Source organism: Acytostelium subglobosum (genome assembly GCF_000787575.1).
Source record: "Acytostelium subglobosum LB1 DNA, scaffold: scaffold20, whole genome shotgun sequence".
NCBI lineage: Eukaryota > Evosea > Eumycetozoa > Acytosteliales > Acytosteliaceae > Acytostelium > Acytostelium subglobosum.
Genome location: NW_012236513.1, coordinates 263,024 through 285,605, shown reverse-complemented (window position 1 = coordinate 285,605; position 22,582 = coordinate 263,024). Strand labels below are relative to the sequence as shown.

At 47.6% G+C, this 22,582-nt stretch overlaps 4 protein-coding genes across 4 annotated transcripts; all 4 read left to right on the top strand.

Annotated features, from left to right (window-relative positions):
- Positions 1-544: 544 nt before the first annotated feature.
- Positions 545-4,408, top strand: SAMD00019534_089370 (hypothetical protein; the record flags this gene model as incomplete). Its single annotated transcript, XM_012895826.1, has 2 exons — positions 545-560; positions 624-4,408. The coding sequence occupies 2 exons, from the start codon at positions 545-547 to the stop codon at positions 4,406-4,408; spliced, it is 3,801 nt and encodes a 1,266-aa protein (XP_012751280.1).
- A 2,062-nt stretch (positions 4,409-6,470) lies between these two features.
- On the top strand, positions 6,471-8,603 carry SAMD00019534_089360 (hypothetical protein; the record flags this gene model as incomplete). The annotated part of the gene is made up of 2 exons (XM_012895825.1): positions 6,471-7,798; positions 7,943-8,603. The coding sequence occupies 2 exons, from the start codon at positions 6,471-6,473 to the stop codon at positions 8,601-8,603; spliced, it is 1,989 nt and encodes a 662-aa protein (XP_012751279.1).
- Positions 8,604-8,747: 144 nt separating this feature from the next.
- On the top strand, positions 8,748-9,245 carry SAMD00019534_089350 (hypothetical protein; the record flags this gene model as incomplete). Its single annotated transcript, XM_012895824.1, has 1 exon — positions 8,748-9,245. One exon carries the CDS (start codon positions 8,748-8,750, stop codon positions 9,243-9,245), a length of 498 nt encoding a protein of 165 aa, XP_012751278.1.
- Positions 9,246-11,130: 1,885 nt separating this feature from the next.
- Positions 11,131-21,912, top strand: SAMD00019534_089340 (hypothetical protein; the record flags this gene model as incomplete). The annotated part of the gene is made up of 6 exons (XM_012895823.1): positions 11,131-11,330; positions 11,392-13,093; positions 13,179-19,006; positions 19,092-21,200; positions 21,267-21,691; positions 21,851-21,912. 6 exons carry the CDS (start codon positions 11,131-11,133, stop codon positions 21,910-21,912), a joined length of 10,326 nt encoding a protein of 3,441 aa, XP_012751277.1.
- Between the last annotated feature and the right edge of the window lie 670 nt (positions 21,913-22,582).

The following is a 22,582-nucleotide window of genomic DNA, read 5'->3' as shown; positions in this document are numbered from 1 at the left end:
CTCAAGATCCAATGAGAGCCACACATCATACTCTCTCAATTGTATCCAATCCGTCACAACAATAAAGTATCCACCCATCCATCAACCAATCATGCCAAGTCAATCAACAATGCGAGGGCAAGGGTTAGGTCGAGGGTTGAGGGTTGAAATTCAAATTTATTTTTCTTTTTTTGAATTCAACGGACAATGAGATGTGTGTGAGTCAACGACACTCTCTATTCTCTTTCATTCACCTCACTCCCTCACGAACTCATAAATTAGTTCACTTTCATTCATTTGAGCGCAAACACTCACTCAAATAAGTAGGCACGACTCATCGTCTGACAACTCAACTCAACTCAAAGTCATTCTGATCGATCAGAAGTTATTCATTTGAATATACACACGCGCGCCCCTAACGTGTCTTAAATTAATTAATCACACACGACATTCATTGACCCAAGAAATACATATATATTACTTTACTCAAACAGATACAGATACATATACATATACACAGATATACAGATATACAGACAGATACATACAACATATATACTTAATGATGACACGATCAAGAGGTATGTTGTGTATCTGAACATACTCATTCAATGATGTACTAACTCATTCAATCAATCAAAAAGGGTCTGCAGTGTCAACTCCAACAAAGGAGGAACCTGAACAACAGCAACAGAGTGTTATAGATGGTGATCAGGGATCATCTGTTACACATAGACCGAGGAGATCATCGGCAACACCACAAAACAAGGACTTTGTTTATGCAAAGGGTTCACCACAGCAACAGCAACAGCAACAGCAACAGCAACCACCACTATCTCCGACTAGCCCAACGGCAAAGACACCTGCTGCAGCGGCATCGGTCACGCCCAGGAGGGTGATAGTCATCCCGCCAAAGGGCACCCCAACCACAGACGACAAGAAGAGGAAGACGGCGGAGGATACCAGCGCCGCTGCGAATGCGAATGCGACCGCGACCACACCATCGCCGTCGACAAAGCGATTGAGGGCCGCTGCCATCGAGAAGACGCCACCCTCACTCAATAGACGCAGGAACTCACCCGCCTCGTCTCGCGAAAAGACTATCAAACATGATGAGAGCGATGACGTTGAGGACGAGCATGTGAGCATCGACGAATCCCCTGCCCTGCCCACACCGCCACTCAGCAAGAGCAATCTAAAGTTGACGATCAGGTTGCCTGAGAAGAAGACTGAGGTGACTGCTGCTGCAGTCACTCCAACAACCGAGGCTGTCGCGCCTGCCCCTGCTGCGGCTGCGTCCACACCAGCCCCACCAGCAGACACCCCAAAGAAAGGTCGTGGAAGATGGCCCAGAAAGTCGGTGGAGGAGGCGCCAGCGACCCCAATGGAGACAACATCGTCGTCTTCGTCAACGTCTGATCATGCTCCCACCGAGACTACATCGACAACTACAACGACTACGGCGACTGTCACATCACCACAGAACAAGCTGACGACAATCAGAATCAAGAAGGACTTGCTTCAACCAAAGATTGCAAAGACTGCCGCGACAACTGCAACAGCAGCACCAGAGAGTGAGACACAATCACAACAACAACCGCAACAACAGACAGCCGAGCCAGTGAAGAGGCCTGGATTCCCTTACATTGATCCCGCGACAGTATCGAGCGAGCATGTGGCGAGCATGAAGAAGACTGTCAACATCATCATACATTTGTTGATGAAGAAGGACGTGAATATGTTCTTCATGGAGCCCGTCACCGAGGACATTGCGCCCAACTACTTCACCTATATCAAGGAGCCAATGGACTTCAAGACGATGAAGAATCGCAATACGGCCGGCAAGTACTTGTCGCTGGACCAGGTGCTGTACGACTTCACATTGATCTGCGAGAACTGCATGCTGTACAACGAGTCGGACTCGACCTTCTTCAAGGAGGCCAGGAAGTTGCTGACTGCGGGCCGCGTGCTGATCCAGTCCTACGCCAACAAAGTGCCGTCGGCTGCCGGTCTCCCCGCCAGCGCCGAGCAAGGCACCTCGCCCGCAGGCAAGCCCATGCTCACGGGCCCCGTCACCGCCAAGCCATCCGCCGCTACTCTCCGTGAGCGCGAGCGTCGCGCGAGCGCCGACCCCAGCCCATCGCCCCAACCCACGCCCACTCGCCACTCAAGAGGCCATCACTCGGCCGCAGCCAACGAGGCCAAGGAGGAGCAGAGCAAGTCGCTGTCAGTCTCAGCGACCAAGATCTCGCCAATGACCAGGACAAAGAGCAAGCCTGGCTTGGTTCAACAGAACAATGCGCCTCAAATGCGCAACTCACAGGTCTACGCAGCGCCATCCACGCCCGTCGTGTACAACACCCAGGGCATGGCACCATTTGCCATGCCACAGGCTCCGCCCCATCTCCATCTGATGCCGCCCGCGCATCATGACCACCCTGGCTCGCACATGTTCTCAATGACGGCCGACCAGTACACCCTGCCCCAGTCGACCAACGTGTCACTGCCCAAGAGGAAGTACGTCAAGGTGGGCACGTCCGAGGCCAACACACACACCCAATCGATACCGCCAACGCTCAAGTCCTCGTTCGCCGTGACCAAGTCGATCAGTGAGGGCAAGGACATATTGGTGTCGCCGCACAACATTGCCGGCCCGCACACCTATAGCATGTACATTCCCAAAGATAAGAGCAGGACGGACGCGGTCCATGGCGCCTATAGTGTGATCACGGACGAGCTGTATCCCAAGTTCCTGGCCAAGACCACCAGCTACCAGGAGTACCTCAGGATTGAGAAGGAGAAGCGCGAGCAGTACTACAGGCTACAGAGACAGATACAAGAACAACAGCAACAGCAATATCAGTATCATCATCAGCAACAACAACAACAACAACAGCAACAAGAGGAGGAGGATGATGATGAAGAGGAGTCAAGCGAAGGCGAGGGTGAGGGTGAAGAGGAGTCAAATGAGGACACTTATGAGGGACAAGCAACAACAGAGGCGAAGATGGATGACAACAACAACAACAACAACAACACAATGACATCATCGATAACATCAACAACTACAGAGACGCCCGAAACTACCACTACCATGACTGAGGCCACAACAACAACAACAACTGAGGCCACCAATGAGTCCACCACAACAACGACTGAGGCCACCACCACCACAACAACCGAGGCCACAACAGAGTTTGCCCCAATCGCCACACATCCTACAGCAGAGGATGCAATGGAGATTGATACGAACCAACATACAACGATGATGACTGAGCAGCAACAGCAACAGCCACAGTCACAACAACAGGAGACACAACCAATGGACACCACGTCTCAATGGATCAATGAACAGAGGATTGTGGAGATCAAGAGGGAGTATGGTATCGACAGACCAGTCACATTGAATGGTTTGCCAAACTTCCTCTACGTTGGCCCCGAGAAGTCGTCCGTCGCCAATGGCGCAGCAGCAACATCATCGGCCAAGGCCGCCAACTCACTGGCCAACTCATTTTCACAAGACTGCCTATCATATCTCAACAAACAGATGACAAGCCTGCTAAGCAAGGGCAAGTTGGAGCAGGATGAGCAGCTCAAGTCGCACATCGACGGACTGATGCGCAGGACTGTGCTGAGGAGCGTCAAGGACAACAGCAACAGCAACAGCAACAGTCCAGCTGTGGAGAGTCTGCTCAGCGCCGACTCGGTCAAGCAACTGGCCAGCTCATTCAAGAATCATGGCGTTGATCTCTCATTCCTCGACAACATCGTCTTACCTGTAAATGAACTTCAACACACATCATCAGCGATGGCATCGCCGGCGAAGCAGGACTTCTCCGACTCGACGCCACTTGTAGCAACACCTCCACCAGCCTCCCAAGACATTGCCAGCGACGCGTCAACATCAGCGACGACCGCGACGAGCGAGACGTCGAGCAAACAACCAAAGACCACCCAACAACTACTCGAGGAAGGCTTTGCCGAGATCTGCAACCTGCAGCTGACACAGTACATGAGGAATGACAACACACCGACGGCGGCTGAGCTCCAGGTGGCCAAGGCGCTGCACGATGGCATTGGTCGACTGGGCGTCACGCTGCCACCATCAGCCTACATCAACTCACGCGAGGCCATTCGTCAGAGCATCATCAAGAGTGGTCTGCACGTGGGCTCTGGTCGACAGCCACGTCCAAGCTTCCTGCAAGGCAGGAAAGAGATACTTTCACCCAGTGGACATGGTCATGGTATTAGTCTTGGTGCAGCGCGCAACAACTCTGAGGAGACTTTGGCCAACACAACAGCATCTCTGACTTCAACATCTACATCAACATCATCATCAACGTCATCAACATCTCCTGCAGTTACCTCATCAACACCAACGTCATCAACTTCACTAGCCATACCCAATGGAACAGTTGGCCAACAATAGACAGTCTGTCCACGATTGATTGATGCGATTGACAACTCGCGAGTGATCGATTGATGTTCGCTAATTTAAAGTAAACGAAAGTTCGTTCGTTACGTTCACCAACCCAACAGTCAGTTTGTTTGAAATGAATGAGTGAATGCCCATCAACTCATACATTCACTTTGAAGTGTGTCATCCATCCATTCATTCAATTATTCATTCGTCGCTAAGTTTGTCACCAGACGGAATGATCACCGGATGATGGGTGATTGGTTGGGCCAATCATATGATGTTCGCGCATTACATCAGCCGACTTTGGTCTAAACATGGGGTTATGGGCGCGAGGGCTGGGCCAACTTTCGACTGATTTATATAAATGGGCCACGCAAAGGCCAACTAGGACCCACCAACAAGCATAAAGCTTTCAAAATGTCCTTTGGTAATGGGCAGATAATGCTCGCTCCTGATTAATCATCTCGACACGCCTTTGCCAATCTACATTCAATCAATCAATCTATCATATTCATACATATACACATAAACTAGATATATATAACACACATACACACATACAAACATACATACTATATTGTCAACATCACCCAACCTGTTGTTGTTTGCCTATCCCCAAACAGAGAGTCGACTTATAAGGTAAAAAAAGTAAGTGATTGATTGATTGATTGATTGCCTGTTGCATCACCCACATGCATTGTCGTTTCAGATTTATACACACACCACACACATAATCAATCACACACACTTGGATTGTTAATTTGATCATGTGTGATCAAGATCAACTTATAATGAATGATCCATCCAACAGTAACAGGTATACTTATACTTGCTTGTATGGAAGTGTGGAAGTGTTGTGTGAACTGCAGCCACGCTCCCCAAGCTACTCAACACAACACACTCATTCATTCATTCACACAACCAATCAATCAACATCAACAATATGTTGCCCACAAGCTTGATGGCTCATAGATGGGCAGCACACACACACAATATAAGTACCATCTCGATGTGTTGGGGCGTAATACTGACTGATTGCAATCTATCAATCAATCACCTTTGATCAGCAGCTTCATTATTAATATTAATTCATTTAAATGGATGTAATGTAATGTAATGTACATTGGTTTGATGATGGACGGTTATCCGCTTGCTTACTTTGTACTTTGTTTTTTTGTTGTTTGTTTTGTTTATTTAAGGTAGGATGGATGGATGATGTATGATGCATGCCAGGTTGGTTTGGTAGGTTTGGGCAGCTTGAATGGGAGAGTGAGTGAGTGAGGTGATTGAATGAGAGTCATTTCCAGTCCATTCCTGGTCCTGTTTCAGTTCTCTCTGCATATATCTCAAGCCCACTAGTTACATACACACATATACCAAGCAGTGCCACCTCACCCATTCTCTGACAGAGTCACCAATCACACAGTTATATAATACATTACATGATCATCATTTGACAAACCGGGTTTGTCGACCATCAATCAATCATAACAATCAATCAGTCAGACAAACAATCAAACAAAGAAAGAAACCCAAGCCGGAACTATCACACTCTGGTTCTACAACATATATATCCATCACCCATCTCATTCTCCCGAGTATACTTACTATTGTCCATTCAATCACCCGACACTTGCCACTCTCCAACGCCCATCACGTCCATTCTCCGCCAGCCACATTCCAACACACATTTCATTCATACTCTTTCACTCAATCACACACTCATTCATTCATTCACACAACACACTTACTCTCAGTTCTAAATCACTTATTGATCAGTATCATCATCAATCACATCGTGTTGTTGTGCACACAAGTACTTAGTGATCCATCCAACCATCCTACCTTATAATAATATCATTCCTCAAACCTTACCGGTCCTAAATCCAATCGTCAACCAAGCCTGCTTACTTGACTTGATCATTCTTCATAGGTGCCTTCCTCAAGTTATTTAGTTAGTTAGTTAGTTAACTAGTTACTAAAAGTATATATATATAATTATTGAATATATATATATATTATATTTAAATACATAATTATACAAATATATACTTGATCAATCAAAATAATCATGGACGACAAGTCAACGCCTACGTCGCCACTGTCAATGTCGGCACCATATATACCAACACTTAGTCCACCTACAATGGCACCACGTACATCATCATTGCAAGAGGTCTCGTTGACCACGCCCTATGTCCCCGAAGCATCATCTCCACCTCCACTTTTACAAACTGAACACGCGAACTCAGACTCAAACTCAAACTCAATTACATCCTCAACCCCAATCCATGCTCAAGCCCCGTCACATGATGGTGCCGACACAGTCACTCAATCAACTCTTACAACAAATGCTCAAATATCACCAACTACATCAACAACAGACAATGTATTCTTGGATAAGGATGGCATGGGCAAGGCATTGTACTATCACTTGTTTGAACAACAGAATGTAAAGTCAAAGTTGTTTGGCTTCCTGAGGAACCCCCTGCCAAGTATAATCATCGCCTACTTGATCATGGCCCTGGTGGTCGTGTGTCCACTCTACCAACAGACCAACTACCTGAGCATCAACAACCTGACGTACTTATTGGTGTACATCCCTATTGTGGCGGTGTTTTGCTTTGCCGTCTTCTTCTCGCTGACCTACTGCTTCCTGAACCTGTCGCGTGTGCCCGAGAATGCCAACGTCATCCTGTTCCTGTTCGCCTTTGTCTGGGTGTCCATCCAGATCGGTGTGCACGTGTTGTCGATGGCCGGCCACATCTTCCCTGTGCCCTTTGAGTGGATCATCGTTTCGTTTGGATTTGGCGTGCCACTGATCTACCTGATCGTCTGGGCGTCCATGCCTGCACATCTCCGTCGCAACCCCTTCCGTCGCCCCACCATCCAGTGGGATGATCCCAAGGCCATCCCCATGCCACAGCTCACAGCCACCCAATCATCGCCCATAATATCAGATTCGGCCACCTCTTTGGACAATGTATCAATCTCATCGCAGCACAGCTCAACTGACTCGATCGGCTTGTCGGACAAGTCGGCGGCATCGTCCAACTCGACATCATCCTCTTCATCAATCTCATCATCAGACATGGCGCAGGCTGCCATCAACAAGGCGGCAGCAGCAGCGTTCGAGATCACGGTCAAGGAGCAGTCTGCCACGCAAACTCCCAAGACAACATTCCTCTTCCGTTTCTGGGTTGTGGCGTCAACATTGTTCCTCGGACCATTTGGCTACTGTTTCTTCCATCTCTTCCTCTTGGCTTTCTATTCAGTTACATCCAACCTCTTCCAATCACTCCTCATCGTCGGTTTCCAAGTCCTCATCGTCCTCTACAAACTTATCTTCCGTCTCTCATTCCATCGCATGCGTTTCCACCTGCCCTACATTCCAATCAGGTAAGTCTTCCTCACTCATATATATCTTGATCATATATGTTGATCATATATCTTAGATCTGATCTTAGATCTTGGCCATATATATCAATCAATCAATCACTCACTCACACTCATTCAATCAAACATTCAATTCCAATCATACAGAGTATTTCAGGATGGTAGAATATTGTTCCTCTTCTGGCTTGAGCTCAGCTCTCACTGTTTCTTCTCGATGGTGTTCCCACATGTTGGCAGTTGGTACATGATCTTGCTGTATCTGATTGTTGAAGCAATCAGTCTGACATTGCAGGTGGTTGCCGACACATCATCAGTGCGCTCACTGCTCATCCGCATGTTTGAGTCAGTGTACAGCATCTTTAGCGACAAGCCATACAAGGGCTACATGGTCTACAACATATTGGGACAGAGTGGCGAGCTGGACCGCACCGTCTCACTCGAGCTCTTCTTCTTCAACTGTGTGGCGCGATCACTGGCAGGCTTCAGCTACATCGTCTTCTCGCTCGTGATCTACTTTGGGCCCAACAAGAAGTTCTACCAGACCATCGACTCGCTGGATGCCGACGCCTACAACCTGACGTTGGTGTATGCCACTGCCTCGATTGTCTCATCATTCGTGCAACTGATCGTGTTCCGAGTGATATTGAAGAGAGTATATCGCATTGATCTCGTGCGTCAAGGATACCGTGTATGGAAGAGAAAGCCAGACGTGGCCTTCTTCTTCATCACCAACTGTTTCATCCTGCCACTTGTAGTACTACTACAACATAACAATGCTGTTTCATACCTTCTAAGTGTCAAGCTGTAATAATAAACCTCCAACTGTATTATTTATATGCGTAAATATGTATCAGATATCCTACCCTTACCCTACCCTTATCCTACCCTCGCCAACTTGATCTCTGTCTGCAAAACAATCAGTTGCGCTTGCTGCCCAACGAATATTATGATGATGGAATTCAAGAAGGTAAGGAGCCACAACTTTGACTTTGCTCCTGGCGACATTGTCCGCACCGCCGTGCAAAATGGAGACTATCAACTGGTTCAGTATGTCCATGTTCATTGTGCCCAGCTTGGCGAGCCATTCACTGTTAGACCAAATTTAATTCCCCTTGCACTAAAGCTTGGCCATTTGGAGATTGTCTCGTTCCTGTTGGATCACCACGACGACTACCAGAAGATGGAGATCGAAAAGATTGCTCCATCGATACAATCGAGGGAACTCATCCAACGCCTGATCTCCCATCCATACATCAGATTCGATGCCACTAGATCACGCGAATGTCTAATTCTAGCTGGAAACTTTGAGTTGTTTCAATTCTTGGACGATAATTTACAACAACATCAGCAACTATACAATTTCAGATATGAGGATATACTTAATTGCATTGGCAACTCTTCCTCATTTCTCCAACCACCACTGCATCGCTGGTTCGCTCCTTTCTTCTGAATCATCCCAATGCACTCGTCGTCGATCCAGACAGTGACTACAATCTAAAATACTTGCTCAACCCCCATGTCAGAACAGCCATCATGGAGTGCATGCCAGAGCGACATCACTTCACTTTGGACGACCTGGCCAAATGCATGTGTTGGTCACTCTTTGATTTGAAAGATGCCAACACCAAGCTCGATTTATTTCAAGGACTACTGGACAGCGACATCATCAAGCCTTATTACCGATCGGCCAAAGCAGTATCCTATCCAATCGACGAGATTCGCCGATGCTATGAGCTGGTACAGCCCCTGTGTGACAAGTATCCAAATGTACAACTCTACTCAGAGTATGCCTTTGATGGTGTGTCCAGAGATGGCAGGCTCGACATTCTTCGTCTTCTTCTCAAACACAAACACAACCAACATGGGACTGGGCAATGGAAACCTGTGTTTTGTTCGCTATCTTCTCCGCAACTATCCACACCGTTGGGACATCAATCATACAATCGTCAGTGCCTCCCGATCCGGCACTTTGGAGACAGTGGAGTATCGACAACACATCGAAAAAAAGTGGCGACATCCACAGAGGCAATGGACGTTGCATCTTCCAATGGACATTTGGATGTTGTCACTTACCTCTACAACAACCGGACCGAAGGCTGCACATCCGCAGCCTACTCTGGCGCCTGTAGAGGTGGTCACACTCTGGTCTTTGAATTCCTCCTCTCGATGCGCCAATTCGAGCCTGCTCGTTCAATGCCATTGGTAGCTTGATCCGCGATCCCTTGTCATTTGGGCGTCACCAGACGGCATGATCATCCAGTATGACCGACAATTGGCACACGACACACAGCACTTGAGACGGGAGATGCTTAAACAGGAGGTGCTGATCGGCAGTGAAATTCATATTCGAATGCATTGGCAAAGTGCGTCCTCAACAACTGGTACAGCTGTGTGCAGCTTGTGTTCGACACCCTTGATATGCCAGAGTCTCTCATCGAGTACACTCTCGACCTATCTATCAGACATGGACAACTCCATCTCGTCACATACTTTAACAACATCACCAACATCAACGTTCGCAAATAAAGAAGAACGATGGATCAGCAGGACCTCAACGTATACGTTGATCAATCGCTCTCGCTCATCACCTAACGAAGTAGAGGGGGATACACTCCATCAATAAATCCAATGGCCAGAAGTTCATCCCGATCCTTCGGAACATTCGAATGTCTAGTCATCCAGTCAATAAGTCACTGATGTATCTAAAGTGATCAACTTGGATTTCCAGTTTTATAAAATGTTGTTGACTATTGTTGACCCTACTTTACCTAAAATGGGTGGGAGGTGATTCAATCTATGCCGCCCCCACTCGTCCTTTGATCAAAAAAAATATCTTATGGACACTTCTGGACAATCAACTTGATCATACAAGTTTGCTCATTGATTCCTCATTAGAATTATTATCTCGTAAGGATGGATCGACAATCCAATAATGTAAATAATAACATAATAAATCAATCATTCAATCAATGAAACGATTCTAATCATTCATATATTTATAAATTAATAATAATACATTCAATCAATCAATCACAGAGTAACAGTAGTGCACCATGTCTGAAGAGTAAGTTAATAAGTCTCGAGTTTATTTCGAATAATTATTTATTAACTTGTTTGATTGAATTTAACGAACGAACGATAGGGGTAAAGAGTATGATGATCCTCATTATGTTTATAAAGGTTCACTATTTAAAGATGTATTATATCGAAGAATACCGAGGTTTCTGAGAGAACTCAAGAATGGACGTTGGATGAATTGGTCTCGAGTCGATGCCCATCACATATGTCCAAAGACATTCAAGAACCATCCGGCGGTAACAATGGTTGCGCAAGCGATGTGGCCCAATGCCCAATTCGACGTCAACGACAGGTTCATCAATCAATTCGCCAACATCAAGTTGATGCCTAATCAGGTTGGTGACAAGTCCGATACCTTCACGACTCGGACTCTCGTGCATCAGGCGCACCCTGTCTACAACCGTCTGTGGAAGGAGGCACTCGACAAGTTGTTGACCATCAGGGACCCTCAAGAGAGGTTAATGCGCTTCAAAGAGATGCACAGTGCTGCGAGGCAGTACCTACCGCGGCGATCGAAGTGGCAGTGGCAATGGAGGTGGTGGCGGTGGTGGTGGTGGCAACAACAACAACAACAACAACCAAAACAACAACATCAACAACAAACAGTCAATCACTATTGATGACGAAGGATCGATTGAGAAGTTCGCTCAGCAGTTGGTCAAGTTGAACTTGATCAATAGCTACAAGGGATCTAATCCGAACAAGACTTTTCATCAGCACTTTGCAGAGACTCGCGGACATGGCGCATCAAAGAGCATTGGTGGCGTGGCTGTCACTGCTGGACTGTTCACAGGCTGGGCTGACAACATGGCCTTTGTCACACGGCCCTCTCACGTCATCCTCGCGCCCGATCACATCAAGATTCGTCCAATCGCAGACTCGGTATCGGCCGACGAGTTCCATCAGATACTCACCGAGCTGATCGATGGTGTCTACTACCACGACACCATGCCCTTCTTCTCGTTGCACTTCAACAATGATGGTACGATGTTCCCAGTCATACACCCGGCCTACGCCAACACCTTGGTGGGCCACGTCATCCTCATACTGGACTACTACATGAAGGGCTTCCTCAATGGTGGCTTCATGCTCGAGGAGAATGTCGATGAGTGGGATCGGGATGATGGCCTTCAACGTACACTCCAGGAAGAAGTGCTCCGCGCGTTCATGGTGGACATCAAGCGAGAGTTGAATGTTGGTCAGTGGACCGATCTCAAAGACCGCGTACACTATCGATCACTCAGAGAACGTGCTTTTGAGATGGGCATCGAGGGCCAAGCTGCGATCGACAAGCTTGAGGGCCAGATGAGACAGGCCGAGGGCACAGCCAATGGTGAAGCCGTACAAGTGTTGCGCAAGGTATACAACAAGATCAAAGAGGAGAAGGGTCTGTTGTATCAGACGTCGTTCCGTATCCTAGCCGAGGAGAAGTCGGCGCAGTGTGTCGACGGCGTTTGGCTGATGGATGGCGACTTCAAGGTGGCCTACACGATGGAGCCCACGCCCATCTACCAACAGTTCCTCACCGCGTACGCAGCCGTGTTTGGTGGTATGCCACACGGCTTTAATGTCCAGAACGAGCTGTACTCTGAAGCTGCCAATGCTATCCACGTACAGTTACCCCAGCTTCAGCCCTGTCGCAAGTACTTCTCGATGCTCAGTCTGATCTCATTCCTCTCGTCCTATCTCCACACACTCAAGGCCAATGGACAGATACCCGACCTGTCCAAGGTATTGTGGAAGGCCGTGGGCAAGCGCACTCCTGGTCTGCTGCCACCTCTCCCCGTTCGTTCCTACCAGGAGAAGACAGTCACATTGATTGTTAAGTCTGTTTCCAAGGAGATCGCCGCCGACAATCAATCATTGATGACTTTGACAGAGTACTTCAAACGTTCATTCTTTGGCGATGGTGATGGAGATGTTGCGGCCATGTCAACAGTCGTGTCAACTATCATCAATAGGTTACTCAACGAACAATTGAACAATCTGGATATTGACGCTCGCCAACTCATTGACCTGGCACCATACGTCAGAGAACTGACCAAGAAGTTTATGATGATATTGGCAACAGAGAGTAGAATCTTTAGCAACATATACATGGGTCATATCTTGGCCCGCATCCATCCATTCCTCAAGCAATTGGAGGAGCTCAATCCCAACCATCAGCACTCAGCGCCCTTGCCCAAGTCAAGCGAGTTCAATCCTGACATCAATAAGTTTGTAAGTTTTCTTCGACCTCCATACCGTCTCCATCAAACCCTAACCATCACTCACTCATTCACTCAATCAATCAATCAATCATTAGTTACCATCACTCGAGTTGAGTAAGAGGTTGGACCCTCATCCAGTTGTTGGCATGTTCATTGAGGAGATGAGGAAGGCTGGTCTTGGATTGGATGATACAATTAGTTCAATGATGAAGGTCTTTGACTCAATAATGGATATCCACAAGTCAGGGTCGTGTTCGGGATGCATGGCCGACCCCACCAAACACACTGTTTCGGTGTTCGACCTTGCCTCAGTCTGCCGCGCCAATGCCAAGCTCGAACCAAATTGTGCAGAGTTCTTGGAGATGCACATGGACAAGGATGAGTTGACGATCGAAGAACTGTTCGATGACTTCTACAGCATATTTTCGAGCGAGAGGTGTGATCGAGTGGAAGCACAGTTCAAGTATGATATGCTTCTTGCCGACGGTACATTTAAGTTGTGCACCAAGCCCGATGATCTACTGGAAGCTCTGGATGGAGATGACACAGACCTGTTCTCAACAATTGGTGGTGAAGTGGACTCAATCCAGCAACGACTTCACTTGGCCGATACGGCCTCGAAGAAGAAGGGTGCGAGTCCTCATTCTCCAGCTTTGGACACTCAATCGCCCCCACCTCCACCACCACTTGGCAACATCTATGCATCAAAGTTTGACATTGCCAATCAGGAGTACCTTGACTCTGGCGTCGATAAGCATAGAGTGTGGGGTGGATGCGGACTCACATTTACTCAACAGAAGGTGACCTCATTCAAGTCACTCAACCAAGAGCAATGCCAAGAGTTGGCAACATTTGTCAACGAGACTACTATGGATCACCAACACATCTGGACTCAAATCGACCACGCTCTCTTGTCCAAGGTGTCGCCCGGTTCAGTCCGAATGAACGCCATCACACTCGACATTGTGCCATGGGATGGGCCCGAGACAGTGATCGACATGGGTGACGACGATCTAGTCGATGACAAATATAGAGACATGGTCCTACCCTCTGATCCTGTGGCTTTCCGACTCTGGGTCATGTCGCCAGACTTTGACCGCAAGGTGTCAGAGTTATATCATCTCAAACAATGCTGCAAGAACCCTGAACTGCTCACTCATTTAGACGAGGCCGGCAACACATTCATGCACATAGCAGCGACAAGGGGTCATCACCAGGCATTGGCATTGATGGTCGAGGCGACCAAGTCCACTCACATTGACGCCCGCAACCAGAGCGGATTGACGGCGTTGGCATGCGCTGTCCTCAAGAACAATCTGGAGTGTGTGCAGGTACTCCTGAGACATGGCGCCAACGCACAGCTTCAGGACAATGACAAGATATTCCCCCTGTACTCCGCCATTCTCGAAGGACACGAACATATTGCCATCAAGCTCATCAACTCAATCCAAACAAACCAAGTAGACACCCACCTACAACTAAATGATGAGAACACATGTCTACATGTCGCGCTGGAGACTGACCAAGAGGAGATCGCATTCCTTCTTGCTCATAATGACGCGTCGTTGTCCATCGCGAGGAAATCAGATGGTTACTCTCCAATTGAAGTGGCGGCATCACTCAATCAAACATCATTCCTAAAGAGATTGTTTGATTCAGGACTGCTGGCCGAGCACATTGATCGTCTGCTGCCATCACAGGGCACAGCACTACATGTTGCAGTCGAGTATCGATCATACAATGTTGTGGACTTGCTCATTGATGTTGGATACTCATGTGGTATACAACAACTCAATGGGTCCACGCCCCTCATCTTGGCATTGGAGACATCACAACCAGAGTTGGCCAGACTCATACTCGACAAGTGTGGGCACACGGCCAACACTCGTCTGGATGGCAATGACAATGATATCGTCAGTCAAAGTGTACAGTCATCCCGCCACAAGACCTTTGTCAACTCGAAGGGCTCAACCGCCACCATGCTGGCAGTATCCCGCGGATACACGGACATTGCTCATAGATTGATTGCACTCGGCCAAGAGAGTTGGGATCACAAAGACAAGGAGGGCATGTCGCTGCTGGACCTCATCATACTCCATTGTCACACCACTCTCCTCGAGCTGGTTGGTTGCACTGTGGAGCCACACATCATGCTTCCAAACACATTCTACTCATACTTTGCGTGGGCTTTGTTGCAGAAGGATCATCAGATGATCGATTACCTTACAAAGAGAATGAGACCGTACTCAATCGATGAGTATATCGAGGCAGGGGTCAAGGCCAACCATGTGGGCATCTTGTCCAAATGGATGGAGTCGATACCCCCACCAGATCTCCACTGGCCTCGCTTCAATACCATCTTGCCCAACGAGTTAGTTAGTCGCACGTTGACCATTCTGGAGCTGGCCGCCTACAATGGCAGTGTTGAATGCTTGGACTTGATGATCCATCATCTGATCAGCGCACCAATCAATCAATCAGTACCATACGTTGTTCAACCAGAGAATGGCACATACTTGTTGTACTACGCTTTGCTAAGTCGCTCGCCTCGAATGATCAATGCCATTTCCACAACATGGTGTGCTGGCGATCTCAACCGAGCATTGGACCCCTTTGGCAACACGACACTCATTGTCATCCTGGCCACTGGGCAACACACACTGCTACCTCAGCTCCAGAGTCATGGTCTGCAACTGGTCCCCGCACTCAACTTAAAGTCACCATTGTCTTTCCTCGACGCTGCCATCATGATGGACAATGTCAAATCGATTCGTGCCTATGCCACTGCGCTCAATCATGTACTTGATCAATCACGTGTCACGCCCAACGACAATGTCAAGGAGACCAAGCATCAGACCTTACGCCAGACATTGTACCTCCACATCTACCGCATGGCGTTGCAGCACGATGCTCGCAGAATATTGGCCAAAAAGGTGTTGGTCGAGGAGATGACGCTGGCACTCAACGCATTGCGCCCGCAGATTGGCCAGCCTAACCATCCTTTGCTGGTGTTACCTCCATCGTCATTGTTGATCGAAGCTGTGCAGTCCAACAACATGGTGATGGCACGTCATCTCAGCCAATGGCCCTTCACCGTGGACCATTTTGCATTGGCAGCATTCACAGCCATCAACACTGATAATGAACAAATGTTGGACATATTCATCAAGCATGTTGACCTTGACCCTGTTCAAACATATTCACTCGTGTCATTGTCATCAAAGAACATTCCATCAGACGCCTCAATATATGGATATTGTTCATTCATGGAGGCATCCCGTTGTTGGACACTTTTGTCCAAGGTTGATGGCCAATCGCCGCCAGAACACCTTCATGTACCTATACCCCAGTTCCAGACGATCAGTCCAAAGCTGATCAAATCATTGGGCAAGGCATTCACGATGAAGGATGATTCAAAGGCACTCCAAATTCTCACTACCATGGCGGTGGAACATAATCTCGATCAGATCAGATTCCCATTGGACCACGAGGGCACAGCGCCATCACTGCCACTGCTACATCATGCACTCTCCCATCACTGTGGCAGGACATTTAAATACCTCGTGAGCAAAGGATGTAGTCCTCTGGACAATGGACTCATCTTCCTCTTGTGTAGTGGTGTAGGCAGCATCATTGCCAAGTTATCAATACTCTACGACAGCCTGGATCAGGACACACTCACTCACATGTTCAATCAAAAGGCGCCCTTGTCATGTCTCGGCCACATCGTCAATGTTGATGATGACGCAACTACCGGGACACTGTCCAGAATGACCTTTTGGGAGTTGTTGCTGCCATACCTGCCACCAGCAAAGCTTCAAGGATTGTTCAAGGAATTCAAGGACCAGCCCAACCGACTCAAGCCCCTGGAGTGCCTCGCAAACTCATTCGGATATGACTTGGGCGGTAACACAGCGGACGACGAGTTCTTTGCACGCCCCTCTGAATCAATGGACATCTTGATGTTGCACAGTGCCAGCAGTCGATCATCATCAACGTGGGTCGCACACTGGCTCAACCCTTCCAGTCGCTACTACAAGAGGTTCGCACAGTGGGTTGATAGTGTTGACGAGTATCTCGGTACGCCACTCATGAGTGCCGCGGCCTCCGGCAACATCTCAGCCGTCAAAGCATTGTTGTACAGTCGCGCTGATGCCACCCGGCTCAACATCAACGGCGCATCAGCGTTGTACTACGCATTCGACAGGACCAACGAGCGACCAAGGGAGATCATCGATGCCCTGTTGCCATACTCGCGAGCAATAATATCAACTCCCACCAACAAGGGTATCTACATCCTCGATCGCATTGTTTGTAGTCCAAGCCTGCATCAATACGTCCACAACCTGCTCCAGTTAGGCGGTCAACAGGATGCTGCCCAATCAATCAAATGGGCATGTAATGGAGACAACACCACCAACCTCATGTCAATGATCACACATCGAAGGTTGATTGAACCGATCTTCAAGGGACCCAAGGACTCGGACTCGGACACGTCACCAGTGCATCAACTTAGGAGTACAAAGAAGATCAAGACTATCTATTTGGAGAACCTATCGTCAACGATCAGTCTTCCTGTGCTCGCCAATGCTAGTCGTGGCACCATGATCAAGGTGATTGATGAGATTGGAATGGCTGAGGAACCAGGCAGCACCGTCACCCCACTGGAGAACGCGATCAAATGTAACAGGATCGGACTGATCGACTTGCTTACTTCGTTCGTCCATTCTCCAATCGATAGCTTGTGGCAGACTGTTGTGAAGGCTGATGACCCAAGTATGATTGGCGCCCTGGAGAGCGCCCACGACCTACTGACCGTCGACCCAGCCAGCACAATGAACGCATTGCACATTGCCGCACAGTTCAACTGTCATCGAATCACTGGATTGTTGGTGGACATTGGTGTGAACCTTGGACTCGCCAGACAAGTCGATCAATTCACGCCAATCCAGTTGGCCGCATCACTTGGTAATACCAAGTTCATCATCACGCTGCTGCGTATCATTCATTACAATGACAACCCTGAAGAGAGCTACTCTTCGCTGCTCGGACATAATGAGCGGTCGGCTGGCGGTCGCTCTGCCCTGCAGCTGGCACTTCACGGAGGACACATCCCAACTTCATTATGTCTGATGCAAGTGTATCCCAAGTGCGTGATCAGTGGACAGTATGCACTCGAGCTCATCACATCATTCATCAATAGCAACACCAAGTTGCCATGGTCGACCGTCGAGTACTTGTGCAAGTTGTTGATAATCTTTGGTGATCGATCAATCAAACCAGACCTCCTCGCACACAAGCATCCAGAGTTGAAGGTGTTCATGGATATGTTGGGCAAGACTAGGATAATGGACCCACGAGTGCAAGGTCATAGCATGGACGCGGTGGCCAAGCTTCTCGGTTTCACTCGCATCAAGAGTGTTGACATTATCAACATTCGATGGATGAATGTCCATTCAACAAAGAACGATCAATCAACATTTACAGGACCACTTGAGCTGATCACTTCTCGATCACAAACATTCGATATCGCTCGCGTCAATGACAATGACGTACGATCATTCTGGAGACTGTGTCTTGACAAGCTCAGTCCAGAGTTCATAGGCAAACTCAATCAGTTCGCGTGCAATGTGGACAGTTTGCCAAAGACTGCCATCATTGATCTTCACAAGTGTTTCACAGCCATGTCGAGCGCTCCATCCCATGACGGGTTGCTCAAATCATTCGACAAAGCAATTGGCATGTCATGGGCATTCATCGGCCCACTCTTTGACAGCAAGTTCGTCACACTGTTGTCCCGTATCTTGGATCTGCATCCCAGGAACAAGACATTGTTTGATTGGTTCTTGGTCCACTTCACAGCAACACATCGATTCCATCTTGACCATGACAACGTCATTGATGCCGTGGCCTCGTTCACAAAGTTTGTCGACTCTCTTACAACCCTGATCGAAGATCATGGCATTGACTCCATCGCCTATCTCTCGCGACCACCTCGACACATCCAGTTGTCGTTCCAACTCAAGAGTGGACGTCGCAACCTACAATTGGCTATTGATTCACTCAACAAACAAGGCCGACTCAGACATTTCCAGGCCGCAGTTCTCGACCTACTACCCCCGCGCCAACGATCACATCGAGTACCTGGTCCGACACGCCGTCAAAGACAGTCATCTCGTCACATGCCAGACAGTCCTGGCCACGTCCGCCTCACACAACGCCAGACATGTGCAGAATGATTGTTTGTGCTCTGCACTCATACTTGATGTGTTTGCTCGCATGAGCCTGCTGGAATTCAACCACACGCATCCATCATTCATCGTTCAGCTACTGGCCAGCCTTCGACGTCTCCTCGCAATGGACCCAATCCACGAACTACCAACAAGTTGCAAGACATCATTGATCAAGTACCTGAACACTCTGTTGTTGGACGACTACCAAGATATATTGATTAATGGTGACATGGAGGCAGCTGGCCACATTGATCAGATCATCTCACTCACTCCATCACTTTGTAGAGTAATCGGTCATTTCTCTATTCCATCATTCATTCAATCAATGATCACAGTCGATCGCAATATGACCCTTACAGGCGCTCAATCAATCCAGGCCATGCTCAGTTTGATCCAACAGCTCCTGTCACCGTGGGCCAGATCAATACCCCGCACAACCATCTGGAACAGTTCCAACAACTTTGACAGCATCACCAAATTGTTGTCCAGTCACCAGAGCAAGGATATTGAGGGCAAGCTCAAACAGAAAGAGTTCACCGAGTTCTGGAATCGATTCACCAACATCGATCACAACCAATATCCTCTTTCAAAACTGGATATGGACACGACCCACCGAATCTATCTCAAGATTGTTCAGTTGCAGCAATCGATGGACAAAGATCCTCAACAAACATTGATTGATCGCCTTAAAGAGCTGGCGACAAAGGTGCCCAGACATTCTCGCCCACTCATTAATGCGCCAGACATCGCTGCTGAAATGCTTGCCAGGCTGCGTTGGCTCATTCTGTACCAGTTTGGCGTGTTCCCGTACTGCACCCAAGTGATCTCAGTCATTGACACTTCACTCAGCTCTGCACGTCTGGCCATCACCATGTCAACCGATCACAGCTTCATCTTCAAGCCACTCTCACTCTATGCACACGCCCATGTCACCATCCCAGTGACCAACAATCATGTGATCAAGGCAAGACAGGTGATGGTGGATGCTGCCCACAAGCTACCATTCGATGCCCAAGGTATCAACCGAGCGATTGAATGGGCACAAGCATTGAGTGAAGCAAAGGTCAAACAGTTGTTGATACACGCACTCAAGTCATTCGAGCTCAAGGAGGATCATGACTATGCTGTGACAACACTTGTGGAGGACAGGGCATCAGGCAAGAAGACGGTGGTCATTGTGGACAAGGAGAACACTGGTCGACTATTCTTTGGATGCAGACATTGTGGTGGCCTTCACGAGTTCCTAGAGGTCAAGCATGATCTCCCTGCCGCACGGGGCAGCCTCACGGCCACAGCTATCTCTCATCCATCATACTTTAAGCGATATGAATGTCTCTTTGGTCTCACAGGCACGTGTGGTGACCAGTTCGAACGTAATGAGCTCAGACAGGTTTACAACGTTGACAGCTTTAACGTGGTGAGCTACCGTCCTTCAGAGCGCGAATCACTTCCGATGCAGCTGTGCAACACTGTGACCGACTTCCAGAACGCAGTATGCCAGGAGGTGCAGTTCTTTGCCGTGGCAAAGGGCAGACCCGTCCTCGTACTCCTGCCCACTATCGAGGACAGCCAAAAATTCATACCATTGCTCAGAGCTGGTGACATACATGCTCAGCTACTCAATGAGTTCCAACAAGAGGACGAGGACTATGTGGTTACCCATGCTGGTGAGCCTGGTCGCGTAACAGTTGCGACCAACACAGCTGGTCGAGGAACAGACATCAAGCTGACAGCAGAGTCACTAAAGGCAGGTGGATTGCATGTGATCGTTGGATTCTACCCAAGCAACAGTAGAGTGGAGAACCAAGGTGTTGGACGAGCAGGACGACAAGGACAGCCAGGATCATCCCGCATCATCTGTTTGGAGAGTGGACTCAATAGAGAGTATGTTGGTGCCATTCAAGCGGCGAAACACATGCTCAACATCAACGAGGTACTTGATCAATCAAGGACTAGATCATGCAAGGCTGTATCAGAGGCAAGAGTGAAGAAACTGCTGGGTGATCAAACTGATGATATACTCAACATGTTCTACGAGCTAATGGACAAGATACGATCAACTTGTCGCAGCAACGAGTTTGAGACGATCATTCAATATATGATCGATGGTAGTCACACAGCCAACAAGTACTCAAAGTGTCAATGCACTCATCAACTGTGGACATCATTTTGGAGTACATGTTCAGTATCATTTGATCCACAACAACATCATCAATCTCCAGATGTTAACAACAACAACAACAAAAACTCGGCAGCAACAACAAGCTACACAGCCAACGCAAGGATGGCAAAGTTGATCGCTGGAAGAGTGGAACAGATGGTTATCCAGAACATTCAAGAGGAATGGGCACAAGTCTTCACAGAGATGTCGGAGGGTGTGGAGTCCAAAGTTGATATGAACACTTGTCTTGCCTGGTGGAACAAACATTCAATGGCAGGATGTCTTTCGATTAATACCATTCAACATCTAGAGATAATTATATCTCAATTAATTAGATCAAATTAATAAATCGATACATACATCGACTTGGAAGTTGGAGTTCGCCACAGCCTCAAGCGTCACTCATCTTTGGATGCACCAATTGGTTCAATGTGATCCTGAAGATAGTGTATATCTTTAATCTTGTGTTTCAGGGATACTGTTTGGAAGAGAAATAGCCCTTCTATGAAAGGGCCTTCCCACTCTGAACCATTGCTCACACTCTGGAGCGTTTATCTTTTGAAAGTCTTCCAGAATCCAATCAAAATCAAAAAAGTAACGCCAAAAGTATAATAATAAGTTAGAATGAAACTTGGAAAACTGAAGTTGATGGAAGGTCAGTGCCAACTCAATGAAATAAAATTTTACTTTTCACATATCATAAGAAACAAAAATAAATATCTGGATCGAACCAGGCGCATTTTGATCGACTTTTACTTCCAAAGTCGTCAAACTTGCACTTCAAAAGTTGTTGTTCTTGATTCTTCAGGTGTGATTGAGTTTAAAATCCGAATAAGATTTGACCGAGATCAATGAAACTTTGAAATTTCCAGTGTATAAAGTTGGTCCAAAAGATGACAATATTTAAAGGTGATCAATTCAGAAGTTGAAGTATAAGATACTGGATCATCAAATAATAAATAACAACAATATATGATGGCTTCAAAAGGTAAATTAATTATTTATTTATATTGATCAAAACATAATTGATACGACCATATTGACCTTCAATTAAAATATTTAGATCAATCCGAACACAATGACATTGTGTTCAAAAGTTATAGGA